The following is a 23,404-nucleotide window of genomic DNA, read 5'->3' as shown; positions in this document are numbered from 1 at the left end:
TGTTTTATAGTGACGGCCAGCTCTCAAAGAAAGAGAAAACAGAAGAAAAAATTTCTCATGTTATTACTCAAAACACATGGCTTGCCTTTGTAATTACTTGTGTTGTTATTTTATCTCCTTCTTTATGCGAGCTGAAGATTCCTAGAGGGGAGAAATTCTGGGTCTCATGAACTGGTGTCTGTTATTGTCATTAAGTTGTGGGAATAGATAATTACTGAGCCATCACATCCTTTGGGGGCCTCCTGATTATGAATTAACCATAATCAAGCTCACCTTTCACTAATAGTTTTCCTAACTAAATACACTACTTGGCCAAACCCTGATGCAATATCAGGCCAGTGTTCCACGTGGACTCCAAGAAAACTGTGTTTAGTTTAGTTTTTTTTTTTGCTTTTCTTTGCGGTACACGGGCCTCTCACAGCTGCGGCCTCTCGCGTTGCGGAGCACAGGTTCCGGACGCGCAGGCTCAGTGGCCATGGCTCACAGGCCCAGCCGCTCCACGGCACGTGGGACCCTCCCGGACCGGGGCACGAACCCGTGTCCCCTGCCTCGGCAGGCGGACTCCCAACCACTGCGCCACCAGGGAAGCCCCTGTGTTTAGTTTTATAACTCAGATTGTTGCTGAGAGTTGTCATTCATCACAAGATGCTGCATAATAGAGCAGATGTGTACGTGATTTCTCCTTTTTAGAGTTGGATAAATTAAAGCACCCTAAGGTTATTTACCAGAGTCATCGGCAGGTTTGTGGTGGAGCTTAGGTTGGACTAACTCAAACTGACTCTCCAGGAACCCAGTCTAGGACCCTGGACAACCCTGTGCTGTAAGGATCAGTAAATAGACTAAGTTGTTGATTGACCAGAAAATTCCGCAACACTCTTCCCCTATATTTTTACCTTGACACAAAATAAAATTATGACATCATGATGGGAATACAGGACTTCTCTATTTGTATTTTTAGAACTTGTTAGATTTTTCCAAGGATGGACTGGTCAGTCCTCGTGTTGAAGAAAACTCATTGTGGAGAACGTGTACCACCTTTCATTGTAACTGATGTGACAACAGTGTTGGTTCTAGAATCTAGAGAACAAAGTGATAGATGCTAGCTTTAGTGGAGAACCAAAAACTTTGTACGTAGGCACAAAGCCTTGATAAGCAGTCAGAAACTTTGGAACTTTTAGAACCCTCTTTTTCTTTCTTCGGTGTTAAAATTGACAGGTGCTAATGAGTGTATGTGACTCTAGAAGGCAAGGGATTTATCCAAAATTAATATCTGCTAAATATCTTGTAGTAACACTATTTGTTATCCAAGGGTATCCTGTGCCACGTTTTGCCATCATCTCCATTTCTATCGGGTTGCCCCGGAGCTTACAGGAGTGTGACGCCTTGCAAATGGTGGCGGGGGAGGGAGGAGTGTTGATCAGGGAAGGATCAGGACTTTATTGCAGAGCAAAGTCCACCACCATACTCGGATGAAAGTTCGAATGGTTTAGTTCGCTTTGGTTCCGGCAAGTAGCACACAGGCCAGCAAGTTTAAGTACAAACAACACCGTGGCCATTCAGGCCCCCGCCGCTCGCAGCACTGACCCCGACCCGCCGGTCAGCGTCGCGCGCGTCGCCCCCTTTAAGAGCCTGCTCCGCGGGACCAACGTTCGAATGGCCCTGGTGCCCCTCCTCGGTCTCCGATTGGCCGCGCGAGGCGCACGAGGGCGCGCCGATCGGCCCCGGAACGGTTGGCGGCCCTTCGCTATTGGCTGTCGGGAGGCCTTTATAAGGCGCCCGGAGGCCGGACTGCCCTCAGTTAGCGACCCGACCCCAACCTGGCTTCCAAGCTAAGGTGGGGAGGGCGCAAGAGCCTGCGAGCGCGTCGCCGGAGCCGTTTCTATTCGGAGTCTTCAGAGATTCAGGTTCCACCCCCGGGGCGGACTCGTTGACGCCTATCGTTCCCGTCTCAGCTTCGGAAGGTGGGTCGGGGCTCACTCCCTCACCTCCGCGCCAGCCTTGGGAAGGCGAGGCAGGATGGAGTTCAAACTGGAGGCTCACCGCATCGTCAGCATCTCTCTGGGCAAGATCTACAACTCGCGGGCCCAGCGCGGCGGTATCAAGCTGCACAAGAACCTCCTGGTCTCGTTGGTGCTCCGCAGCGCCCGCCAGGTCTACCTGAGCGACCCGTGCCCCGGACTCTACCTGGCCGGTCACCCGGGGGCCCCGGCGCTGCCGCAGCAGCCTGGGGAGTCGGTGGCCGGGCCACCCGCGTGCTGGGGGGAGCCACCTCCGCCGGCCGCCTGTGCCGCCTGGCCGGAGCCCGAACCCCAGCTGGAGCTCCCTGCCGTCCTAGAAGTGCCACGGGCGGGTGACGCGGAGCCCGCAGCCCCGGTGACGGGCGCCGGGGACACTCTTCAGGGCAGAGAGGCGGAGGCGGCGGAAGCTGCCTGGTGCCGCGTGGAGGGACCGCGAGAGACGGCGGTCGGAGGAGCCGGGGTTCCCGCCGGAGGCTCAGACGTCTTCCCCCAGGGGCCTGGGGCAGCGCGCCGTCCCTGGGGCTGCCCCCCGGGGGACGAGGACAAGACGAGCGTCCCCGCGGACCGCCCGGCGCCCGGCTCGACCCCGCTCAAGAAACCCCGCCGGAACTCAGAAGAGCAGTCGGGCGGGGCGGCGGCGGCGGCGGCGGCCGCGCAGGAGGAGGAGGAGATGGAGACCGGTAACGTGGCTAACCTCATTAGCATCTTCGGTTCCAGCTTCTCGGGACTCTTACGGAAAAGCCCCGGGGGCGGCCGGGAGGAAGCGGAGGGAGAGGAGAGCGGTCCGGAAGCCGCCGAGCCCGGGCAGATCTGCTGCGATAAGCCGGTGCTGAGAGACATCAACCCTTGGAGCACTGCCATCGTGGCCTTTTGAGCCCTCGGGTCCCCGAGCGGGAAGGAGATTGAGCAGCGGGCGTCCCGACGTGAGGGCTGGGCCTCTCCGGCTGCGAGGACGCCCCAGAGGCCGTCGGCGCGGAGCGCGAGGAGGAGACCGGGTGCCGCCGGGCGGCACCGACTGCCCTCGGGCTTGGCGGCCGGCTGTGCGGAGCCTCTCGGGTCTCCTCTTGAGACTGGGCAGTGTGAGGCGTGTCGGAGGAGCACGATCGTGGACTTTTGTGTTTGTGTCTGTTAGTTTGTCTCGTTGAATTAAGACTATTTTGTCTCTCTGGAGTGCATCCCCCCTTCCCCTGGGCTTGGGAGGTTGGGGGCAGACAGGGACTTTCCGCCGCCGGCAGCACCGAGAAGGAAGCGGCGAGAAAGGCCGGGCCCGGGGAGTTCCCCGTTCGCTGTCGGGGGAGGAAGGGACTTTACACAGACTCCTCACGTGAAGCTAGAGCCGCACCGGGGCCAGGAGCGGCGTTTCCTCACAGGATTTCCTCAGACTAGAGGGATTTCGTCTGGACTAGGGGCTTGTGGTATTTCTCTCCCTCCCCACCTTTCTCTCTCCCTGAAGAAACGTTTATACCCTGTGATCACTCTGGGAAAGGGGAGCGTTAGCGGCCCTTGTCTTCCCCACAGGGAAAATGCTTAATGAACTTCACGGCAGAGTTCAAGCTTGGAAATACGGAGTTTATAGAGAAAAGATTTATTTTTTAAAAGCTCTAGATCAGACCTACTACACAGTGCTTTTAAAAACTGTTTAAGTTTACAGACAGAAGTCCTAAGTGGAAAGACCTTATGCGTTTGTAGATAGTGACTCCAGTCTTTGTTGTATAAAGGTTGGGGGAACTGACAAGGGTTTTGTACAGTATTTTCTCCTTCGTCGTTTTGATTTTTGTATAAAAATGTAACTACGTGTCTAACACGTATTAAATATTTTGAAGCAACTTCACCGCCTCCTTGTCTGTAATCACCTGTCTGGGTTGGGAGGGAGGAAAGTGGGAGGAGGGGAACTATGGTCCACGTGGAAAATTGAAGGTGTGGTTCTTAATATCAGTGGTTCACACACTGGGGACATTGTTTGCTGGCTTCACTAAGTATCAAGAGAGACACGTTTAATTTCTCGTCCACATCAAGAGGAGTGCTCTTAGATACTAATATCAGTGGTAGGCCAGTTTCTCGAAACCTGCCACTGCAACTGCCTTTTCTAAAGTCTAGGCAATTTGAGTTTTTACAGCCCAGTCTTACGGTGTCTAATATTAAATAACTTAAGTGCCAACTTCTGAAGCCCTTCCCATCCACGGAAGTGTTTTTCACTTAAAATTTTTAGTTTCCTGTTAGGTCACATGGGTCATCTTTCAACTTTGTTACTGAAAAAAAAAACTGACATATGAAGGAAGCTGATGAGACTGACATTCCCAGCTGATCAGGGCTACCTCTGCATTCCAGTGGATGTCAGGATGGAATTTTCAGTGCTTTAAAAAATTTTTTTAAATTATATTTGTAGAAAGTAAATGCATCAGTGAAAGGAAATAGCTTGTGTCAAGCTAGATAAGGCCAGTAGGCCAAGGAGGGCTAGACAAGTTTATTTAGCAAAACCTGATTTGCTTTTGTCACCCAAAGGGTGACATCAGTGTTTGGGCCATGGCAAACACTTCGATGATGACAGCCAAGTCATCTATTTTTTTTTTTAAATACAATTACTGCATTTAAGAGCTTTTTGTCTAAGGCAAAATGGTATTTTGAAAGGTATTCAATTATCTGTCTCAAGCAAATCAGAGAATGGTGTCTTAAAATACGGTTGATAGCACTTTAAAAGATGGAATTGTTCTAAAACATCTTATGAATAGATTGGGTGTTTTTGAGATGGGAGAAATTGAGGAAACATTAGACAAAGCTTTAAGAAGGGGTAATTTCCTTTGGGCAGAAGGAGCATATGAATGGTGCTTTGCCCTCCCTAAAATCCTGACGGTATGAACTTCTGTCATAGCGGAGTAGGCCCGTGTTTTGACATTTTTGCAAATTTATTAGTGATTCATTAAGGAACTTTCTACGTTATGCTTCATCACCATAAATAATATATTCATAGAATTAAACATTCCCTAATCAGAGTCTTGTTAAAATTAGTTTGTTTTTCTTTCAGAGACTAGTCCTGTTATAGCCACAAGAGATCTGTTGCATGCTGGCTGCCTAAACTGAAGATGTCCAGGGCCTTAATTCTGCAAACATTTCCTGTTGCTAGAAAGTAATGATTATGCTTGAACAGCTGTCTCAGTGCACTTTTATATTTGAAAGAGGGTAACATTCGGTGTGTTTTGAGTTGATGTGTTTTGGTTGAGATGAAAATCCCCATTGATCCTTGTTTTCACATTAAGATGAACCATGGGACCATGTGTCTGCTTAATTTAGAGAAGGTAAATGGACATATTTGATAGGGAAATACAGCTTTGTAGGAAATCAGTAAAGATCATTATCTGATTGTAGAAGCAGTATGTGTCATGGTTAGAGCTGGGACCTGGAGCCAGACTTCCTGGGTTCGTATCTTGGCTCTGCCCCTTATTAGCTGAGGGACCCTGGACAACTTACTTCATCTCTCTGTGCCTCAGTTTTTTCGGATATGCAGTTGAGATAATTGTGCCTACCTCATAGGGTTGTGAAAATTAATGTTAATGCCCCTAACGTTTTTAGAAAAGTACCTCATACATAGTATAGTAAGCGTGCAATTGTTAGTTAATGTAGAAGTTCTATGTATAACTCGGATCTATTATTTATGGTCAAAGAACTGTGTATATTTGTAAGAAAGGAGGGGAAAGGAGAGTCTGTCTAAGTTAATCCGATCTGTGAATTCTGGGTTCTTTTATTCTTGTTTTCCTCTGGACACTTGGCAGTGCACACAGCTTAGAATAGTTTTGCTGTTCTCTATACCTCACACCAACCCTGTGACTTTCCTGATTGTGTCAAACAACTATTTTCAGGGAGGAGTAAGCTGGAGTGAAAACTCTCAAGGAACAAAGATCTTGTTGACACACAAATGCTTTCTGTGGATGAGTAGAGAAAAAAAAATAGCCCACAGAGTTATTTTTAGCCTGAATTACTTGAGCATAGAATGTTTCTTAAGCCTGTTAATTGATAGGTCCTGGAAAAGAGCCTTCCTGGTGCCAGGATGGGGTTATCAGATTCAGTGTGACTAGAAACGAACCATAGTTTTAGTACCTAACCACTTCTTGACAACTCCGGGCGGGAGTTTTTTGATCAATTTAACCTTAGGTCTGGTCCGGGAAAAAATTTTCTTCCAGATGTTTAAAGTGCTTTTTGACAAGTACTACAGGAAGATCACATCAATAGTGAATAAAGGTGATACGTTTTAGTACAATACTTCTCAACTGTGTCTCTTTAAGCCCGTCTTCCTTCTCAGAAACCACTGATTGTATTTGGGGAAAGGAACTAATGATAGAAAGCTGGAAAGCTTGAACTGCCCCTTCGGAGTGACTGACTTTGATTTAAGGCACCTAACGGGGTAATGATAACTCTTGCGTTCCTACCATTCACTGCTGATTAGATTTTTGGATGAGAAGTGGAAGGGAATGGGCCATCTAACAACTTTAGTAGAATGCATCTCAGAATAAAGATAGAGTAAATATCGGGAACGGACTTCATGATGACAAAACTCTATTTTATCACTTCAACTTGCTAGGCATAACAACTCAGCTTAGAGCCTGTGAGATGGGGTGGAAAGGCTAATACCCGCTGTGACGTGCAGTCTGATGGACGTTTACTTCCTTATACTTTTTTAAAGTAGAGTTAGCTCAGTTCACTGAATAACCAAAGAACTTCTGATCTCTTGCCCTAAATATTTTATTCTTGTCCTATTTGTGAATTTTCTTATTCTCCTAGGCTTGCTTTTATCCCAGCAGTTCCTGAAAGAAGACGAGAATGAAAAGAAACACTAATCTAACCCTCCCGTGACTATGAAAGAAGCCTTTCCGATTAGGTACCAGAACTCTGGTGGGGAGTGAGGTCTGCTTCCCAGGATTCCTGGCACTCTTTCCAGTAATGAGCAGTTTGTCTCTCAGCCTTTGAACCATTGTTCAAATTTAAAATTCTACCCAGTGGAAAGCCTTGGGAGGAAAAATAGAGTAGAAGCAGAGTTGATGTTAGGAATCATTGTGATCTTAACTCATGGCCCTAGGAGTTTTTCAGTAACGATTCTTGAGGGTACACTAGAGAAGAGAATATGTAAGAACAAAAAGTGTAAAAGGATACGCACGTCTAGCAGAATGCCCCCTTCCCGATCCAAGCACAGTTTTCCCCAGTGCCTACCACCACCCCCTGCCCCAAGTGGGAATGAGGGTTTTAAAAATAAAATCTCTGTCTAGCTATTGCTCATTCCCAGAGGAATATAGCCCGGTTGGGATGTTGCTGGACTGTATCCTGCGGTTTATCTCAGACGTTTGGAATTCTACAAGCAGGGAGGGAGAAGCCTCCAGGGACTGGATTCCTGACAGGGCCTCTCCCTCTCCCCACTCTGCTGATCAGAAGCAGTTTCCACTGCTGGGTGCTGCCCGCTTTAGGGCAGGTGAGAAAGAGTCTTGGCTGTCAGCTTTGGGGAGCTGCAGAAAGAAGGGCTGGTCCTGGTCATCACCACCGAGCCTCTCCAGTAGCAATTCTCTTAGGAGACTGTTATAAAATAGGCCTGTTGATATTTGTTGGTAGATCAACTTATTTTATATAATCAAGTTTTCTGGGACCTGGTCACACGAAGTCTCTGTGTCATAAGCCACATCCCTAACTTACAGGATGAAGGTGAGATGCAGCGTCCCTTTTTCGCCCCTTCTAGGCACCAAGTCGGCCCTGATCCCAGCCCTCTGCTTTCTCCCCGGGCTTTGAGGACTGGGCTTCTGTCAGGCTGCTCCAGCCCAATCATTCCCCTAGATGCCAAGGCAAGGCTCCTTTCAGTTTTTCTAGCACTCAGAGCTGTGCCAAAGCTATGTGCTCCCACCTGCTTGTTCTTCAACTCATTTGACCTCTCAAGTCTTGGGGCAGGGCAGCTGCTGGCAACTTGCTTTCTCTGAGGTAAAAAACCATTCTGTTCCCTCTGCTCAAAGCACTGAAGTTGTCTCTGAGGGCAGGATTTCCTTAGGCTACTCCCCACACTTGATGCCTTTCCTGAATCCAGGACACCACCCATTAAGAGTCTTTCTCCAAATTGATCCACAAGTGCATGGCTCTTTCCATCTAGCCAGTCACAGCATCATCCTGCCCTTTGTGGCACAGATACTTTCTTCAGTGCTGGAGTTGTTTTGTTTTTCTGTCTCTGCTGGGTCTTTCTGAGATTCCCCTCCCTCCATCCTCTTCCTAGGGCACTCACATTTATCGTTTGCCTGGGGAAGGGTCTGAGGCACAGGGAGGAGCTGGGACTGGGAATGCTACCACCAGCTACGAAGGAGCAGAGTTGGATTTCTTGAACTTGAGACTTGCAGTCTCCGGAGGCTCTGCCCCCCAGGGATCAAGCCACAGCTGTGATTGCTGGTGGTCCAACCCTGGTGCCTCACCAGACCCCAGATTCCAGCATAATAGCAGGGAGTGGGTATGGGAGTATCCATCTTAGAAACAGGAGCAGCCACTGAAAGCCGGCTTGGCTTGGACCAGATGGGGGAAAGGAGAGGCAAAGTCAGCGTAGCCCAAATGTGGGCTACACAGATCCCCCTTGCCTTTGCTGGAACTCCCAGTGCTGCCTTCTAGAACAGAAAATGGATCCCCAGGCCGCCTCTAATGGAGAAGTCCCAAAGTGCTTCTTTGCTTTGTCTTTCCTCTCTAGGCTTTGATTGATTAATAGAAACTTTTTACAGTGAGTTAACAGAAGTGGGAGTGGGGAATAGTTACAACCCACTGGAATCATGCAACAGAGGTGATGGGCAGCAAGTGAGCTGGAGATCGTGAAGAGAGACTGTGGGGTGGGAACAGTCATGGATGGGGGGGGGATCGCCGTGGAGTCACGTTCTCCAGGGCAGGAGCGCCCCTCCCACTTTCTTCCCCCTGGCTTTTCTCAAGCTGCACCACAACCTCCTGTTTTCTTCAGACAATTTCCAAGTTTTTGTTTTTGGTTTGGAAAAGGGTGAAAGCACCTTGACATCTGCATTTATCAGCATGAGCCTTTCTCTCTCTCTCTCTCTCTCTCTCTCTCTCTCTAACTGCGTGACCTACTTTAGAGACTGGAGTTGCTTTTATTTTTATGGCCATGGGAGAAATCCCTGAACCCAAAGATTCAGTTTCAGAAGCTGAACTTAGAGTACATGGGCCGCTATGCTGAGGTCGTTATTACTCAGTGATTTCTGTGGTTTTCTCCCTACACTTCACTCACTCCCTCTTCAAAATGTCTTTTAAAAGGTGCTCCTAGTCTGCACTGCTGAGAGCAGCTGTAAAGATGCAGCGTGTGGACGATCCCAGCGCGTGGGCCGGCGCAGCTGTCTGCTTCTCAACCCTTTAGTCACCTCAGCATGAGGTTATCTGGCCTCCTAACATGGAGTTTGCCGCTCCTTAAGGCTCCTGAGCTCCTCTGTGAGGAGGGGAGGGTCTCCTACGGATCAGTCAGGAAAGAGGAAACAAGGTTCAGAGAGTGAGTGGGGCATCTTGCCTGGGCAGGTGAGAACCCAAGCAGAGGCAGTGTTGGAATTCCCCCTGGACTGGGATCCCTCTGAGCCAGGGACTTGTAGGCCAGGATCTGAAAATGTGACTCACTACTTGGAGAGTCATTCATCTTTCCTGGTTTCTATCTGTAGTTAAAAAAAAAAAAGTATCCACTTACCTCACGATTGTGATTTGAAGATAAATTAGCGTTTGTAAAGCAAAGCCGGAAGATATAAACAACTCAGCCCTGGGTTCCATCAATTAAGTATTTACAGGAACACCCAGAAGGAACTCATCAGTAGGGAATACAAAGATGCAAACAACTGGATCCTGGCCCTCAAGTTGGGTTACATTCCAGATGAGATGCATAAACAACACAGAACCCCCCCAGAAAATCTGACCATAGGTGAGTGTGATCTGGCCCCTTGCTCCTCAAAGTATGGTCCTTGGACCAGCAGCATGGGTCATTTGGGAGTCTACCAGAAATGCAAAATCTCAGGCCCCACCCCAGACCTACTGGATCTGCATTTCACAAGATCCCCAGGTGATCTGCATGACACATCAAGTAAAAAGCAGTTATTTCCACTGATGGGGGTGGTGGTGGCAGGGGGTCAGGTGGTGTCTAGCTTGAACTTCTCACCTTGAGGTCACTCAAGCCTGGCTCCCTCTGGCCGTTCCTTTCCTCATACACTGCCTCCTGCCATGTGGGACTAGCTGCAGGCTTCTGTGCCTTTTCATATGCTGCTCTCCAGGGGGAGCATAGCCGAGTTTAGGGATGATCCTTAAAGCTGACAGCATAAAGAAACTCTGCAGGCGAGAGAGAGAGAGAGAAGGGCAGAAGCTAAGGACCTAGTGAAGGGGAAGCATGAAGTTAGGGGCTGGAGTAGGAAGAAGGCTCTGTCAGCAGGATCACAGTTTGTGGAAAGGTGGGAATCAGGCTTCTACACAGGGAGATGGGCAACATACAAGTCACGGGAAACAGGAACATTGAATACTAAACATGGTCACCGGTGAATTTTGAGAGAGATTCAGGTAGAAGATGGAAGAGAAAACTTGATCATAAAGGGAGTGGAAGGAAGGATGTGGAGGCTCCGGCTGTAGCTCCCCCCCCACCCCCACCGAAATTTGGCGTAAGAGGCGAAAGAGCACCAGGATGATAGCTAGGGAGAATGTGGTGTCGATTGAAAGGGCCTGTTGAGGTGAATGGGGTTTGAATATATAAACTACTAAGTAAGTGTCTCTTATCAGAAGGAATAAACAACTTTCTTTTCCTTCTCCTGTCAAATAAAAGGAGACTGGAGTCGCTAATAAATCACTCCAGGGACCTCGTTAGGATCAGTCGCCTGCATTTTCTGCATCACTCTCAGCCCAAGAAGACTCTTGCAGCTTCAACCCCAGCCTACCAGATGGCAAGGTAACAATGTACAAGAGGATCCCGAAGGATAAAGGATCACTCCCCCAAACCCTAGCACCTGCCAGCTACTAATCTACAGATGTATATTTCTAATGCTTCGTCCTCTTTATATTTTCAGAGTTTAAAACATCAGAATGCAGGCATGTGCTCTGAGGAAAGCAGGCTTGGGGGTTTTGTCAGCAGAAAACAAACACACACACACACACACACACACACACACACACACACACACACGTAGTCTGTTCTCATTTGGAAAGCCAGTTATGAATGAGCATGGTTTCCTGGGTAAGAAATTCGCCTTTCCTTCCCTCCCAAGCAAGTCTGACCTCATCTGTCATTCTTGGTGTTGTGGAGGGTTAGTCTGAGACTGAGAACAGGTTGAGACGTGCCCAACAAAGAGGCCCTGGATGCTGAGAAGAGGGAGGGAAGCTGAGCAGTTTTAGGTCTCGTAAAGCAACTGATGAGAGGTTAAGGAGATGAGGGTAGGCGTGGGAGAGGAGAGAGGGGTGGACGGATGGTGAAGGCAGGAGCGACAGATGTCTGTGATAATTTCAAGAGAAACACGAGACTAAAATAAACTCAGAGTCAGAAAACAGGAAGAATGTGAGAAGGAGAAAAAAGGTAATGAACTGAGAACTGTGTATTTGATAAAACATAGTGCCCTCCAGATGGAGAAACAGCATTATCCCCCAGCAAAGTCCTCTGGAGCATGGGGGAAATGCAAAAGAATTAATAGCTCTACTTGGCGTGGGATCATTTTGTGCTGAAGCTGGAGGAGAGATTTACCGAGCAGCACCATTCCTGAGCCTTCATCACAATTTTTGAAAGGACAAAAAGAAAAAGAAAAAAAAAAAAGTAATTCCCTGGAGGTCCAGTGGTTAGGACTCCACGCTATCACTGCTGAGGGCCCAGGGTTCAATCCCAGGTTAGGGAACTAAGATACTAAGATCCCACAAGCTGCGCAGCATGGCCAAAAAAAAAAAAGGACAAGATAAGGCCCTATAGCTTGTTAGGCTTTCCATGCCTAGACCACCAAGAGACAAAAGCAACGCAGAGCTCAAAAGTCCTCCAGTCGGTTTGCTTTCTGTCCTAATTAGCTGAAGCTATTTCTAAAAACAAACAGATCATCTCCTCTATCAGATTCCCGCGCAGCCCTCTTCCCACTGCTACCTGCATCCAGTGCCTTCTCATAACTTTGGTCTGCTTCCTGGTCTGCTTCCTCTATTCGAGTTCCTTCTCCGGCACCAGGGCTGCAGACCTTGGCCTCACTTCATCCCGCATCCCCCTCTTAAACACATCCAAATATCTTGCTCAAGCTTCTAGCCCTACCTCCACCGTGAAGCTCATTTCCATCCCCTTTCCAGTCCCCACTGTAGTCTTCGTCATTCTCAACTTCCAGCCCTTACTACTTCAGTCGTTCTCCCGGCTCCCTCAACCTCCCTCCTCCCAGCACGACTGAATAACTAATGGATTACTCAACTTACAATATAGTTTTCGGATATTATCAGCCTCTGACTCAAAAGCCTCTAATGACTTCCCATATTCTCTATGAGCTCCTCTGCCTGCTGGGCAGCCTCTCATCCAACTGTCATTTAGTGTCTACTCTGTGCCAGGCTCTAGGTACAAAGATGAGTAAGGAACTTGATGTTTACAAGGGAGAGGGATGGAAAACTCATTATAATTCAGACTTCATACTGTGGTGATAAGGGGATATTGATGAGGGGTGCTTAACTCAGAGTATCAGGGAAGGGTTCCTGGGAGGTAGAAGTTATTTCTGTGCTGAGTCCCCAAAGGCAAATTGGAGTTAGCCAAGTGGCCAGTAAGAGGAAAAGCATTTCAGGCAGATAGAGCTGCCTGTGCAAAGGCCCTGAGGCCAGAGAGCCGGTAGTATCTGGACATCACAAATGCTTCACTCCTGTTGGAGCCTGAGTGTGGAGTGGGAATGGCTTTGTGGATTGGAAGAGGTCAGACTACAAAAGGCTAGGGTGCCATGTTAGGAGCTTTGGTTTCATCTTGGAAGATGTGGGGTAGCCAACAAGGACGGCTTTTAAGTAGGGGTGGGACCCTATCGGATTTGAGTTTAGATCCATCACCGGCTATTGTGTGGAGACTAGATGGGGAGTGGAAGAAGAGGAAAGCCTGGAGGCAGGGTGAGGCTGGGCCAGTTACAGGGCCGTTCAATAATTCAGGTGAGAAATGACGGGACTATTAGCTGCAGTGGCCCTTCTCCTAGGCACATATAATTGCCTTGTATTGTTATTTAGGTACATTTTTTTTTTTAACCTCCTGAAATTCTTTCCTTCTCATAAATTCTTTGAAGATAAGTGCGGGACCTTAATCTTATCTATGTAGAGGCCTTTCAGTACCAGCTGAACCAGAGAAAGTGAAAAAAAAAAGGGGGGGGGACTAGCCCAGCAACAGTAGGCAGGGGGAAGCTTACAGCCAAACAGAGAAAGGAATGTGAGGTTTCTTTCACTCAGACCCCACACTTCCTGCAGCCCAGCTGGGCTCCCACTCCGGTTTCTGAGAAAATTCTGAGTCACCTCTTTCTTCCTAAATTCTCTTCCCCCAAAGGGTTTGAAGGCTGTAGGGGTATTGGAGTAGGGAGGGTAGCAGCACCCTCTGATTCTTTCCCCTTCTCCCAATATAGACAAAGAGCAGTGATGTTGACAATGGCCAAACCAAGCAGAATGTAGCCAGAACAGAGCCCTCTGCCTCTGAGCCCTGGGACCTTGCTTCCACTGAGGGTGGAATATCACTTGGAAAGTAGGCAGAAGGTGGTGAAATTAGCCTTGAGAAGCTGGGGAGGGGTGGGGTGCTTGAGGGAAGGCAGACATCCTCTCACAGAGCGAGTAGAATCAAATTCTTTCGGCCGCTTCTCCGGTTACCAGGCTGTCTTGTAGGTAATTGCTTGCTAACTCACATCCAGATCTCAGAGGCCCGTCGGACCCTTGATGCTCTGGGAGTTGTGGTTTTACCGACCCCCCTTCTCCCCTCACCTTCTCCACTGTACTGAACCCGCTGGGAAAGAACAAAGACCAGAGTTCAAGTTCTAATGAGATCTCCAGTGAGGCAGAGGTGATAGTCTTCATTTCGTCCCAGGCAGAGAGATGTTGAAATCCCAGAACCAGCCCTTAAATTGGCTGTTGGCCTGGTGTGCGGAATGAACATCCTGGGGAGGTGGGCAGACCTGCGGAACCCAGTTTCTGGGAGAGGGGCTGGGAGTGCATATAACCCTTCTGGGTTCATTTCTTCCCCAACCTACAGTCCCTCCCCAAGAGAGGGCATTTGTGTGCTGCGATTTAATAAGTCCCTGAAAGTCAGATATCACAAGTCATACTTGTGATAAACACAAGTATGCAACTTGTAAAGAAAACAGTAGAAGGTAAGTGAATCCTCGTATCCAACTGGTAAGAACTTGGACTAATGCTCCCAAAACAGAGCAGACAGATGTTAGTCCCTTCATTAACTACGATCCTTTTCTGCATTTCTATTGTGAGGGATGATCCTGTATTAGTTTAAGTAAGACTCTGTGCCTCTGGAAACCAGCCATTCTATATAGACATTGACACTTGCTAGTAAAATGCATAGGTATGCAATTCATATCTTCTCTTAATTAAAGCACATTATCACTTATTTACAAGTGGTTAGGGCTGTAATAAACTAACCCTTAGGAGACCCCCCCAGCTCAAACAATCAAACAAAGATAATTTACTATAGAAGGTCAATATGAACCTAATTGAAGAATTCACTGCTGCATCTCCTTAGGGATATTGGGTCCCTTAAGGACTGCCTTGATCTCTGTTCAAATTCAGTTCTCTCTTTTGGCCAAGGCCCTGGGGAGGCAATCAGAGTCCTTGGGCAGGAGGAAGAGGAACAGTATCTTCAATGGCCTGTGGAGCATCTCTGCCTCTTCCTTCCCTCCACTATACTCTGCTCTAAGCTGTACTTGTGGCTCCCTGAAAAGCCATGTTTTCCCAGGATTCCTCTGCCTGCAACGCTTTCCCCAAAAACCTGCTGGGCCAATTATCCTTGTAGACACTTTTCTTTGCTGTAATGATTTGTTTACATGTTCCTCTTCCTGACCAGACTGTGCCCTTCCCCATCTCTAAATCACATTCATCTTTCTTGTCCCATAATCCAGATCAGAACCTAGCACATGGTAAGTACTTAGCATTAGTTGACTAGATGTTGTCTGGGGAGACTCAAGTGTTGGTTTGGCCCATTCACAATCTGTGTGACTTTCAGCAAGTCACTTAATCATTCTGAGTTTTAGCTCTTTCATTTAAAAATAAATCCTGCCAATTCCAACTCACACAGTTAGGAATTAAAAATGAGACAACTGTGGAAGTGCTGAACAAAATGCCAGGTGGCAGAGGTGGTAGGAAGGGTGTTCAGCTCCAAGCAAAGACATATTTGTCTTAGTCTGCTCATGCTGCCATAACAAAATGCTGCGGACTAGGTGGCTTAAACAACAGAAATTTATTTTCTCATAGTTTTGGAGGATGGAAGTCTGAGATTAGTGTGCCAGCATGGTTGGGTTCCAGTGAGGGCTCTCTTCCTGGCTTGCAGACGGCTGCCTTCTCATTATATACACACTCTGGTGATGGGGAGATCTCTCTTTTCCTTCTTCATATAAGGCTACAATCCTTTATGAACTCAATTTTAATTACCTCCTAGAGACCCTATCTCCAGATGCACATTGGGAGTTAGGGCTTCAACATATGAATGCAGGGCTGGGAGCACAATTTCCAACCCGCGGGTGGTGCCAGTGGCGCGGTGCCAGGGTGCGAGGGTATTGCAGGACAGCGGCAATCTGCTGCGGCCCGGGACTTGACAATGCGCCCCTTCTGTAGCGCGGGGCCCGCCCTCGCGCGTCGCGCCTCCTCCCCGGCGCTCCTCGGCTGGGAGCCCGGCCCCGGCGCTCCCGGCTGCACGTGCTGACCCCGCCGCCGCCCTTGCCAGACAAAGCGGGACCCTCCTGGGAGAATTTCCTTGGCGCCCCCCTTCACTCGATGGACCCTTTGATTTCCTCCCACTCTCGTCTTCATCCCTCACTCGTCCCACCCCTCACAGCTGCCTCCTGGAGTGCCTTCTCTTTTGTGCTCACCAGCTCAAGTTTGGCCCTCACTTCAGAGCTTTGCCTTAAAAAAGACTCCATTTGACCTTGCCCCTCCCGCACTCTGTCATCTCCTTTGCTAACTTAATGCTTTTGTTATGAGGGCGCCTGCTCTGTCTTACCTTTTCTGTTGTCCGCTGGCTCCCCTACCTAACACAGTTTACTTTCTGTTCTCAGCCTTTCAAGACTTCCAGAAACCCTCTTGACATCTCTGCTTCTTTCCCAGTTTCCTTTCTGTCTCTTTCTCTCAAGAGGACTGTGGACAGTGGAAGGGAGATTGCAAATGGCTACCTAGATTGAGCCCCCTTTGTATCTCGCTGACACCACCCTTTTTTCTGCGACCTGAAATCACATTACTTGGGTACCATGGGTGACGCTCTGGTGGGAATGTGGGAGTTCTGCTGCTGCCGCCGCAATTACCTGTCTCTTTGATTGTAAGCTTAAGTAAAGGAAACTTCTGCGAACTGGCCAAAGACCCTTGAAATGCAACTTGAGGAGTAAACGTCTCTGCTTGGTCACTCTTTGCTTCAGGTCATACATCAACTGCCTCTTCCCACCTCTAGACTCCCTTCACCCCGTCCCCGCCCCCGCCCCCCTCAACATAGCATTGTTCATCCTTTTGGCACCAGCCCTAGAAGAGGAAAGGGCAGGTCCTCCTCCCCAGGAAGGAAGGTGGGGCAGAGTAGCTCCTGCAGGAAGGGAAGGAAAAAGGAGGGAAGGAAGGAAGTGGCCAACAGAAGAAGGTGGAATCCGGTGGGAGGGCTTTGCATTGTTTTAACTCCTTTCCTTTTTAGCTCTGCAAAGTCAAACCCAAGGTCATCCCAGAATCAAGGTTCTGCTGCCATCTCCCAGAACCCTAGCTGGGACTGCCTGCCTGAACCTGAAGGGGACCATCAGAAGCTTTGGGGAGCATATTACAGGCAGGTGGGCAGAGTTCAATGTATGCTGCAGATTCTAAGCACTTACATTTTTTGTGTATCCATCTCCTTTTGTTTCTTTTCTGTCCAACAAAGTCAGCTTTTATTTTGCTTTTTGTCCCATAAAAAATCCCAGGGTAGAACTATGCCTCAGGTGAGAAAAACGTATCTAACATTTTCTGAGGATCTTCTACCTGGGAATCTGCTCTTATAGTCTGTAATACTTCACGTTTACTATACCTGGGGCTTTATAGTTTATAAAGGTCTGCCACTTAACTCTACCTCATCTCAACCATTATTATTACCCCTACTTGGTCCCTTTCACCCACTAACTTTATAACTCAGCCTTTCAGGGAATAAATATGCATCAGTATTGCTCCCTAATATCCCCTCCTCTCTTTGTCTGGCCAAGGCCCAAATTGCAGGCCCCAGGAACACAGGTAAGGAAGAGCCTTGGTCCATTTTAGGCCTGTGGTCCAGTAACAGTTATAAACTAAAAGAGGTTTGTCATGTGACTCTTATTTGCATAGTGTATCTTTGCATCTCCATTCGCTTAACATCCAGATGCCTAGAAAACTTCCAGCCAGTTTTTTGGCTCTACAGGCATCTTGTTCTTTGAAAGCCTCAGAGTGTAAACAATTGATTTGTGTTTTGGAAGAGCTTGTCTGAAACCTAATCCAAAGCTATCCTGCTGTTTTCTTCCCATCTTCTGGATTAGTTAACAGTGTCCTGCACACTGCAGAAGGCAGAGGGAGTAGGGTTTTGTTTTTCTCAGTCTGAGAAAGCCCGTCCTTGCTCTCTCTGTTAAGCATATCCTTCTGAGGGGAAAGTGTTATCGATAACATTTCGATGGCTTGGGATGGGGCTGAGGGTCAGGAACAGAGCCTAACAACCTAGGATCCATTTGTGTTTCTTCTGGTTTTAAGTTGCTGTCTCCTTGGCGGAGGAAGCTATGAAGAGGGGTGGCGGCCTGGCTATATGGAGTTGGGACACGTATGGGCAGAGCCATGGGTCTTGGCTTCCTTTTCTTCTGTCTTACTTACCGTGCTCTAGAGAGAATTTGCTACCGCCTTCAATTAGCAAACCAATCTGCAAGCCAATCTGCCCTGGGCACTGCCTCAGGGAACTTACTCTCTTGCAGAAAACACAAGCTCTGCAAACAGTTCATGTGTGGAGGGGTGTGGGACTCAGCAGTGGGGAGGGGAGATTTCTGGTAAATAGTAGAAAAGATTTTTCTCATAACTAGAGATCTCAACTATGACAGGGGCTGGGCTGCCTTAGGTATTCATGGTCATGGAGATGGTCAAGGAGTCTAGGCTAGATGTCCACCTATCAGAAATCCTGCAGTACATATTCCTGTGCTGGGTGGAGGGTGAATGGATGACCCCTATGGGTCCCTTCTAACTGCAAGAACCTGCCATTTTGAAATATATTAATGATCCTAGGCAGCATTCAATGAATGACTCAAACTTTATAGGGATTCCATTCATCGATTATTTATTGAGTGTGTACTTTGTGCTGCTGCTCTGCTAGATGCCGTGGGTGATTCAGAGATGTGAATGGTGGGGTTTAATATCTTTGCAAAGGCCACTAACACTCAGAGCAAACTGAGGCAGGAAGGGTTCCAGGCCAGAGTGAGAGGTCCTGTCCCCCATTACTTCTTTTTTTTTTTTTTGGCGGTACGCGGGCCTCTCACTGTTGTGGCCTCTCCCGTTGCGGAGCACAGGCTCCGGACGCGCAGGCTCCGCGGCCATGGCTCACGGGCCCAGCCGCTCCGCGGCATGTGGGATCTTCCCGGACCGGGGCATGAACCCATGTCCCCTGCATCGGCAGGGAAGCCCCCCCCATTACTTCTTAATCAAAGCCCAGAGGACAGCATCCTCTTACACCATTGCCTTGTGATTTGTTTCTTCCTGAGATGCTGGATGGAAGGATTTCCAGGGCTTTTGATCTGGAGGAGAGGGGCAGAAAAGAGAACCCGTCTTAATCCAGAGAGAAGTGCCAAGGGAGTGAGGCCATGTCTGGAAGGGTGAAAGCTGGGTGAAGACAGACAACACCCCCTGCCCCCCAATCAGGATATGCTGGGATGGGGACAGGAATGAGAACTGGGAAGAAAATGAGGTGGAAACGAATGGGCCCCCGTAGGAGGAGGTAATGAGGTGAATCAGAAAAATCTGTCACTGAGATCCAAGAAGAGACTGGGAGGTTTCATCTCTCTCGGTCTTTTTAAAAGATGAGATGTGTCAGTGAGAGGGCCTGGATTCATGAAGACATCTGTTTCGTTGGCTCCTCCCAGGAGCCTGGGGATGGAGCAGGTGGGGGCTTGCTATGGCTGCTGGGAAAGGTGATGATATCCCAGCACTTGGGCAGCCTGAAACCAGCTCTGGGGTCCATCTCTCTTTTCCCTTCCTTGGCAAGAGGAGTCCTGCTAAGCCCCAAGAGCTCCTTCCCTGGCCGGTGCTCAGCACCCCATCCTCCCTCTCCCTAGGCAGCCTCCTCAGGAGGAGTCCAGGCACCTGTAAGCCAGGGAGAGTGGTGGGGTGGTGGTGGAGGGGACCACTGCAGGAGGGTGAATGTCTGGGGAAAGGGAAGCGTCCCTCGCAAAAGATTCTGATTTGCTTCTCTATTCAGGGGAGCAACTGGGAGTCAGTTTAATTAGAGTCCTTGGCATCCTTGGGGATGGAAACCTCTGCTTTGCTGGTTTACATTTGTGCGTGTCCTAAGTAGCTTCCCTCCACCACTGCCCTGGATACTCTCAGAATCTTATGCCCAGAATGTCCTTTAGGGGGTCATGTCTTATAGCTCCAGAAGCACCTGGGTGTGTGATTACAAGGGTCTTTCCTGGGGGAAGGGGGCAGTCTCATGCCCTTAACCACGACTCCTACTAGCCTGCAGCTTCTGTTGGAATATTGGTCTACTTTGAAGCACAAGCTTCAGTTCTCACTGAAATGCCAGTGATGCCTCTGTGGGAATGATGTCGCCCTGGATCACCATCTGCTGCAAAGAGCAGACTGGCAAGCACGGGAGGGCCACCCAGCACAGACCAGGAACTTGCAGGAATGGGATCTAGGACCAGGGAATTTTGCTGGGGGTAGGGACAAGTCAAGGGAGAAAAAAAAAAAATCCCCCAAACCAGCGCTAGGGTTAGGAACTGTTTTTGAGGTCTTCACTCCATCCCTGTGAGTGGAAGGACTCTGAAGTTGACCCCAGGTCCTGGCTGCAGGCTCAAGGTGTTCAACCACCTCTGAACTCCAGGTGGACCCTCGACGGTGGCCTAGGTCATCTCAGAACCTCACTGGATAGGAGGATGCTGGCATGGAATTTCATTCCGCTCCGAAGTTGAGAACAGGAAGGGTGCTGCTGGGAGTTTTGCTGTCGTCTGCATGCAGATCATCACAGTGTTCTTTGCTTTGAAGAATGAACGGAAACCAGGGGCTCAGTTTGACAAGGACTCTGCAGGGAAATTGCTGGACACCGTTGTGGGCTGCAGGAAGCTCTTCTCCTGCCCAGATGATGGATGGGATGGGCCTCTGCAAAGGAGGCAGCCAGATGCTGGTTGCTTTTCTGGTTTTAGCCTTTGGTGGTGTGGTTCTGCTGGAAAGCCCTGGTAAGTATTTCATGCAAACCAAAGGAGGGCCAGAGACACCACTCCTGAGCTCAAAGTCCTCAATGTCACAGACCTCTGGACAGCAGCCCTTGGATTTCTGCCTGCAATGGGCAAGGCTGAGGAGGGGAGGGGCTGAGTTGGCAGCTGAAAGAGACAGGGTAGAGGATGGACTCTTCAGCCTCAGAGGAACTGACCTTGAGGCTGGTGCACTGGACAGAGTGACCAAGAGAGAGCCCTCTGCCACCGTGTTGAGAGCTGAGTTGTTAACATGTAACCCAGGCAATGCAGATCAGCCATCCTCGGGTTCTCCAAGGTCACTGGGGTCTATTTCTGTGTTGACTGATTGGTTTTATCTCCCTTTTTGGCTGAGATGTTCGAGAGCTAATTGGGCTTAGAGGACTAAAAGAAGTTTGCTTTCACTTTCAGAATTAAATCCAAATGCTTCAGTATTAGGTACTCAGGTCTTTGTGGTTCACCCCCTGCCTATCTTTTCTGTCTCATCTTTTGACACTATCCTGCATATATAGCACCATCTAGTCACACTGAATTATTTGCAGAGCATATCATCCTCTCATTCCTCTCTGTCTTTGCCCATGCTGTTCCCTCCCCCTGGAGCACACCCTTCCCTTCCCCAACTCCAGAGATGCCTGGCCTTCCAAAGAACTTGCATCTCATCTTTTTCCGGAGAGCCTTTCCTGATGCCCCCCACCCCTTCTCAGTCTGGAGTAAGATGCCCCTTCTGTGTGCTCCAGAGGGTCTGCATAACCCTAACCCTAACCCTAATCACAGCAGTTACCACATTAGATTGTGGTGCTTTGCTCCTGTGTCTCAGTGACAAGAAAACAGTTTCTTCTGGGGTTTCCCAGCGCTCAGCGCAGTGCCTGATATACAATCAGCACTTGTGTATCTGTTCAGTGGCTAATTGCCTGTGTCCCCTGTGCCCCCTCCCTCCCCCCACTAGAATTTAAGCTCCACAAGAGCAAGGATCTTGCTTTCCTTGTTCACTGTTAAGCCCCTGTGTCTAGCACACAGCAGGCCTGAGATAAATATTTTTTGAATGAATGGATTGGAGTCAGAGACTGTGATTCACGTTGTGGCTCTTCCCGAGTGCCCTGGAGATCGCGTGTAAGTTACTCAGTGTATCTAGGGTGGTGTGGTGGGATGTGCGGTGGACCAGAGCACTGCCCTTAGGCACCACTTCAACCCTTCAGCGCCTGGGACCTTATTCCAGCCTTTGCTGCTGTGGCCAGTTCTGTGCAGAATTCCCAGCCTTGTGCATATGCAGCTCAGAAATACAGAGGAATTAATATTCTGTGGGACAACTCTTGGCCAATGGGGAACCATAGCCAGTGGATAAATGAGTTCCCCCTTTCTTCCGGTGGATGGTTTTTTTTTTTAACAATTTTTGTTGGAGTATAGTTGATTTACAATGTTGTGTTAGTTTCAGGTGTACAGCAAAGTGAATCAGTTATATATATATATATATATATATATATATATATACACACACATACATATCCACTCTTTTTTAGATTCTTTTCCCATATAGGTCATTACAGAGTAGTGAGTAGAGTCCCCTGTGCTATACAGTAGGTCCTTATTAGTTACCTAGTTTGTGTATGTGTGTATATATCAATCCCAATATCCCAATTTATCCCTCCCCCCTTTCCCCCCTGGCAACCATAAGTCTGTTCTCTACACTGGTGGATGATTTTGAGATACATTTCCAAGTGTCCTTAGATGGTCCCATAGGACTGGTCAACCAGTTGACCCTTATGGATGGCTTCACAGTGTACTGTGTGTATTGGCTCTCTCTCCTGCCCTGTTTCTGCCTCCTTGGATCACGTTCTCGAATACACTACTCATGTATAATCACGCTCTGCTTTTGGGGAGCCCAGGTGAAGACAGGTTCCACTCCTGGCTCTGCTACTTACTAACTTTGTCTTTGGGTCAAACCACTTAACCTCTCTGCTTCTGTTGCCTCAGCTGAAGATGGGTGTCGTGATGTCACCCGAGGTTTGTCATATTGGATAATGTAATATATGCAAGAGTGTCTCCTTCAGTCCCTGCATATGTTAGGCACTCACTACAGGTCCCTTTCTTATCCTCCTGCCTGTGTTTGTCAAAAGGCCTCTTTGTGAAGAAATGTGGCTAAGCGTGATCCCTGCTCCAGTGGGAGCAAAGGGTGATGAGACCGGATGACTCAGGCATTTGGCAACGGGATCATTCTTCTCTGAAGCATTCTGTAAACCTTGGTCAATGGAGTCTTGCAACATTCCTGACAGGTGCGAGGTGGGAAGAGGCCAGGGTGTGGAGGCAGGGAGGGGCCCAGTGTGTTGCTCACAGGGCCAGAGGTGGTACAGCTGAGACACTCCTCCAGCACAAGTGGGAGGCCCCATGTACGGGGTAGTGACTTCTCAAGTTCTCTTTCTGTTCCCCATTTGCCTTCCTATCGACCCCCTCGCCCTCTCCCGGATGACATCCTTCTGCTGCAGAGAAGAATCCCAGTATTTTTGATCCTTCCTCTCTGCCCCCCATCCCATGTTTTCCCTCCAAAAGAGCTTGAGTCCCAAAGCAATGAAAACTCATTTCTGGCCCTACCATAGGTGACGGGAGTCAGTTTGGGAGACCGGAAATCTGCTTGGCTGCCCCTTAAATTATACACTATATGCCCTTCCGGCCTACAGGTGAGGCAGGTCCTGGGCACAGTAAGCCCATTGGCTACTGGGAAGCTCGTTGGGAAATGACTCAGGAGGACTGGGTCAGCCTTCTTGGCATTTAGTCGTTACCTTTTTGAGCCACAAGGCCTCTGCTTCCCATCCT

The 23,404-nt window shown here is 48.8% G+C and overlaps 1 protein-coding gene across 1 annotated transcript; it reads left to right on the top strand.

Annotated features, from left to right (window-relative positions):
* The first annotated feature begins 1,778 nt into the window (after positions 1-1,778).
* IER5 (immediate early response 5) lies at positions 1,779-3,849 on the top strand. Its single transcript, XM_024758829.1, has one exon. The coding sequence runs from the start codon at positions 2,017-2,019 to the stop codon at positions 2,890-2,892; it is 876 nt and encodes a 291-aa protein (XP_024614597.1). The 5' UTR covers positions 1,779-2,016; the 3' UTR covers positions 2,893-3,849.
* The last annotated feature ends 19,555 nt before the right edge of the window (positions 3,850-23,404 follow it).

The sequence above is a fragment of the Neophocaena asiaeorientalis genome, unplaced genomic scaffold, assembly GCF_003031525.2.
Source record: "Neophocaena asiaeorientalis asiaeorientalis breed wild unplaced genomic scaffold, Neophocaena_asiaeorientalis_V1.1 scaffold182, whole genome shotgun sequence".
Lineage (NCBI taxonomy): Eukaryota > Metazoa > Chordata > Mammalia > Artiodactyla > Phocoenidae > Neophocaena > Neophocaena asiaeorientalis.
Note: the sequence above shows the minus strand (reverse complement) of the source record. Positions and strands in the feature narration are given on the sequence as shown.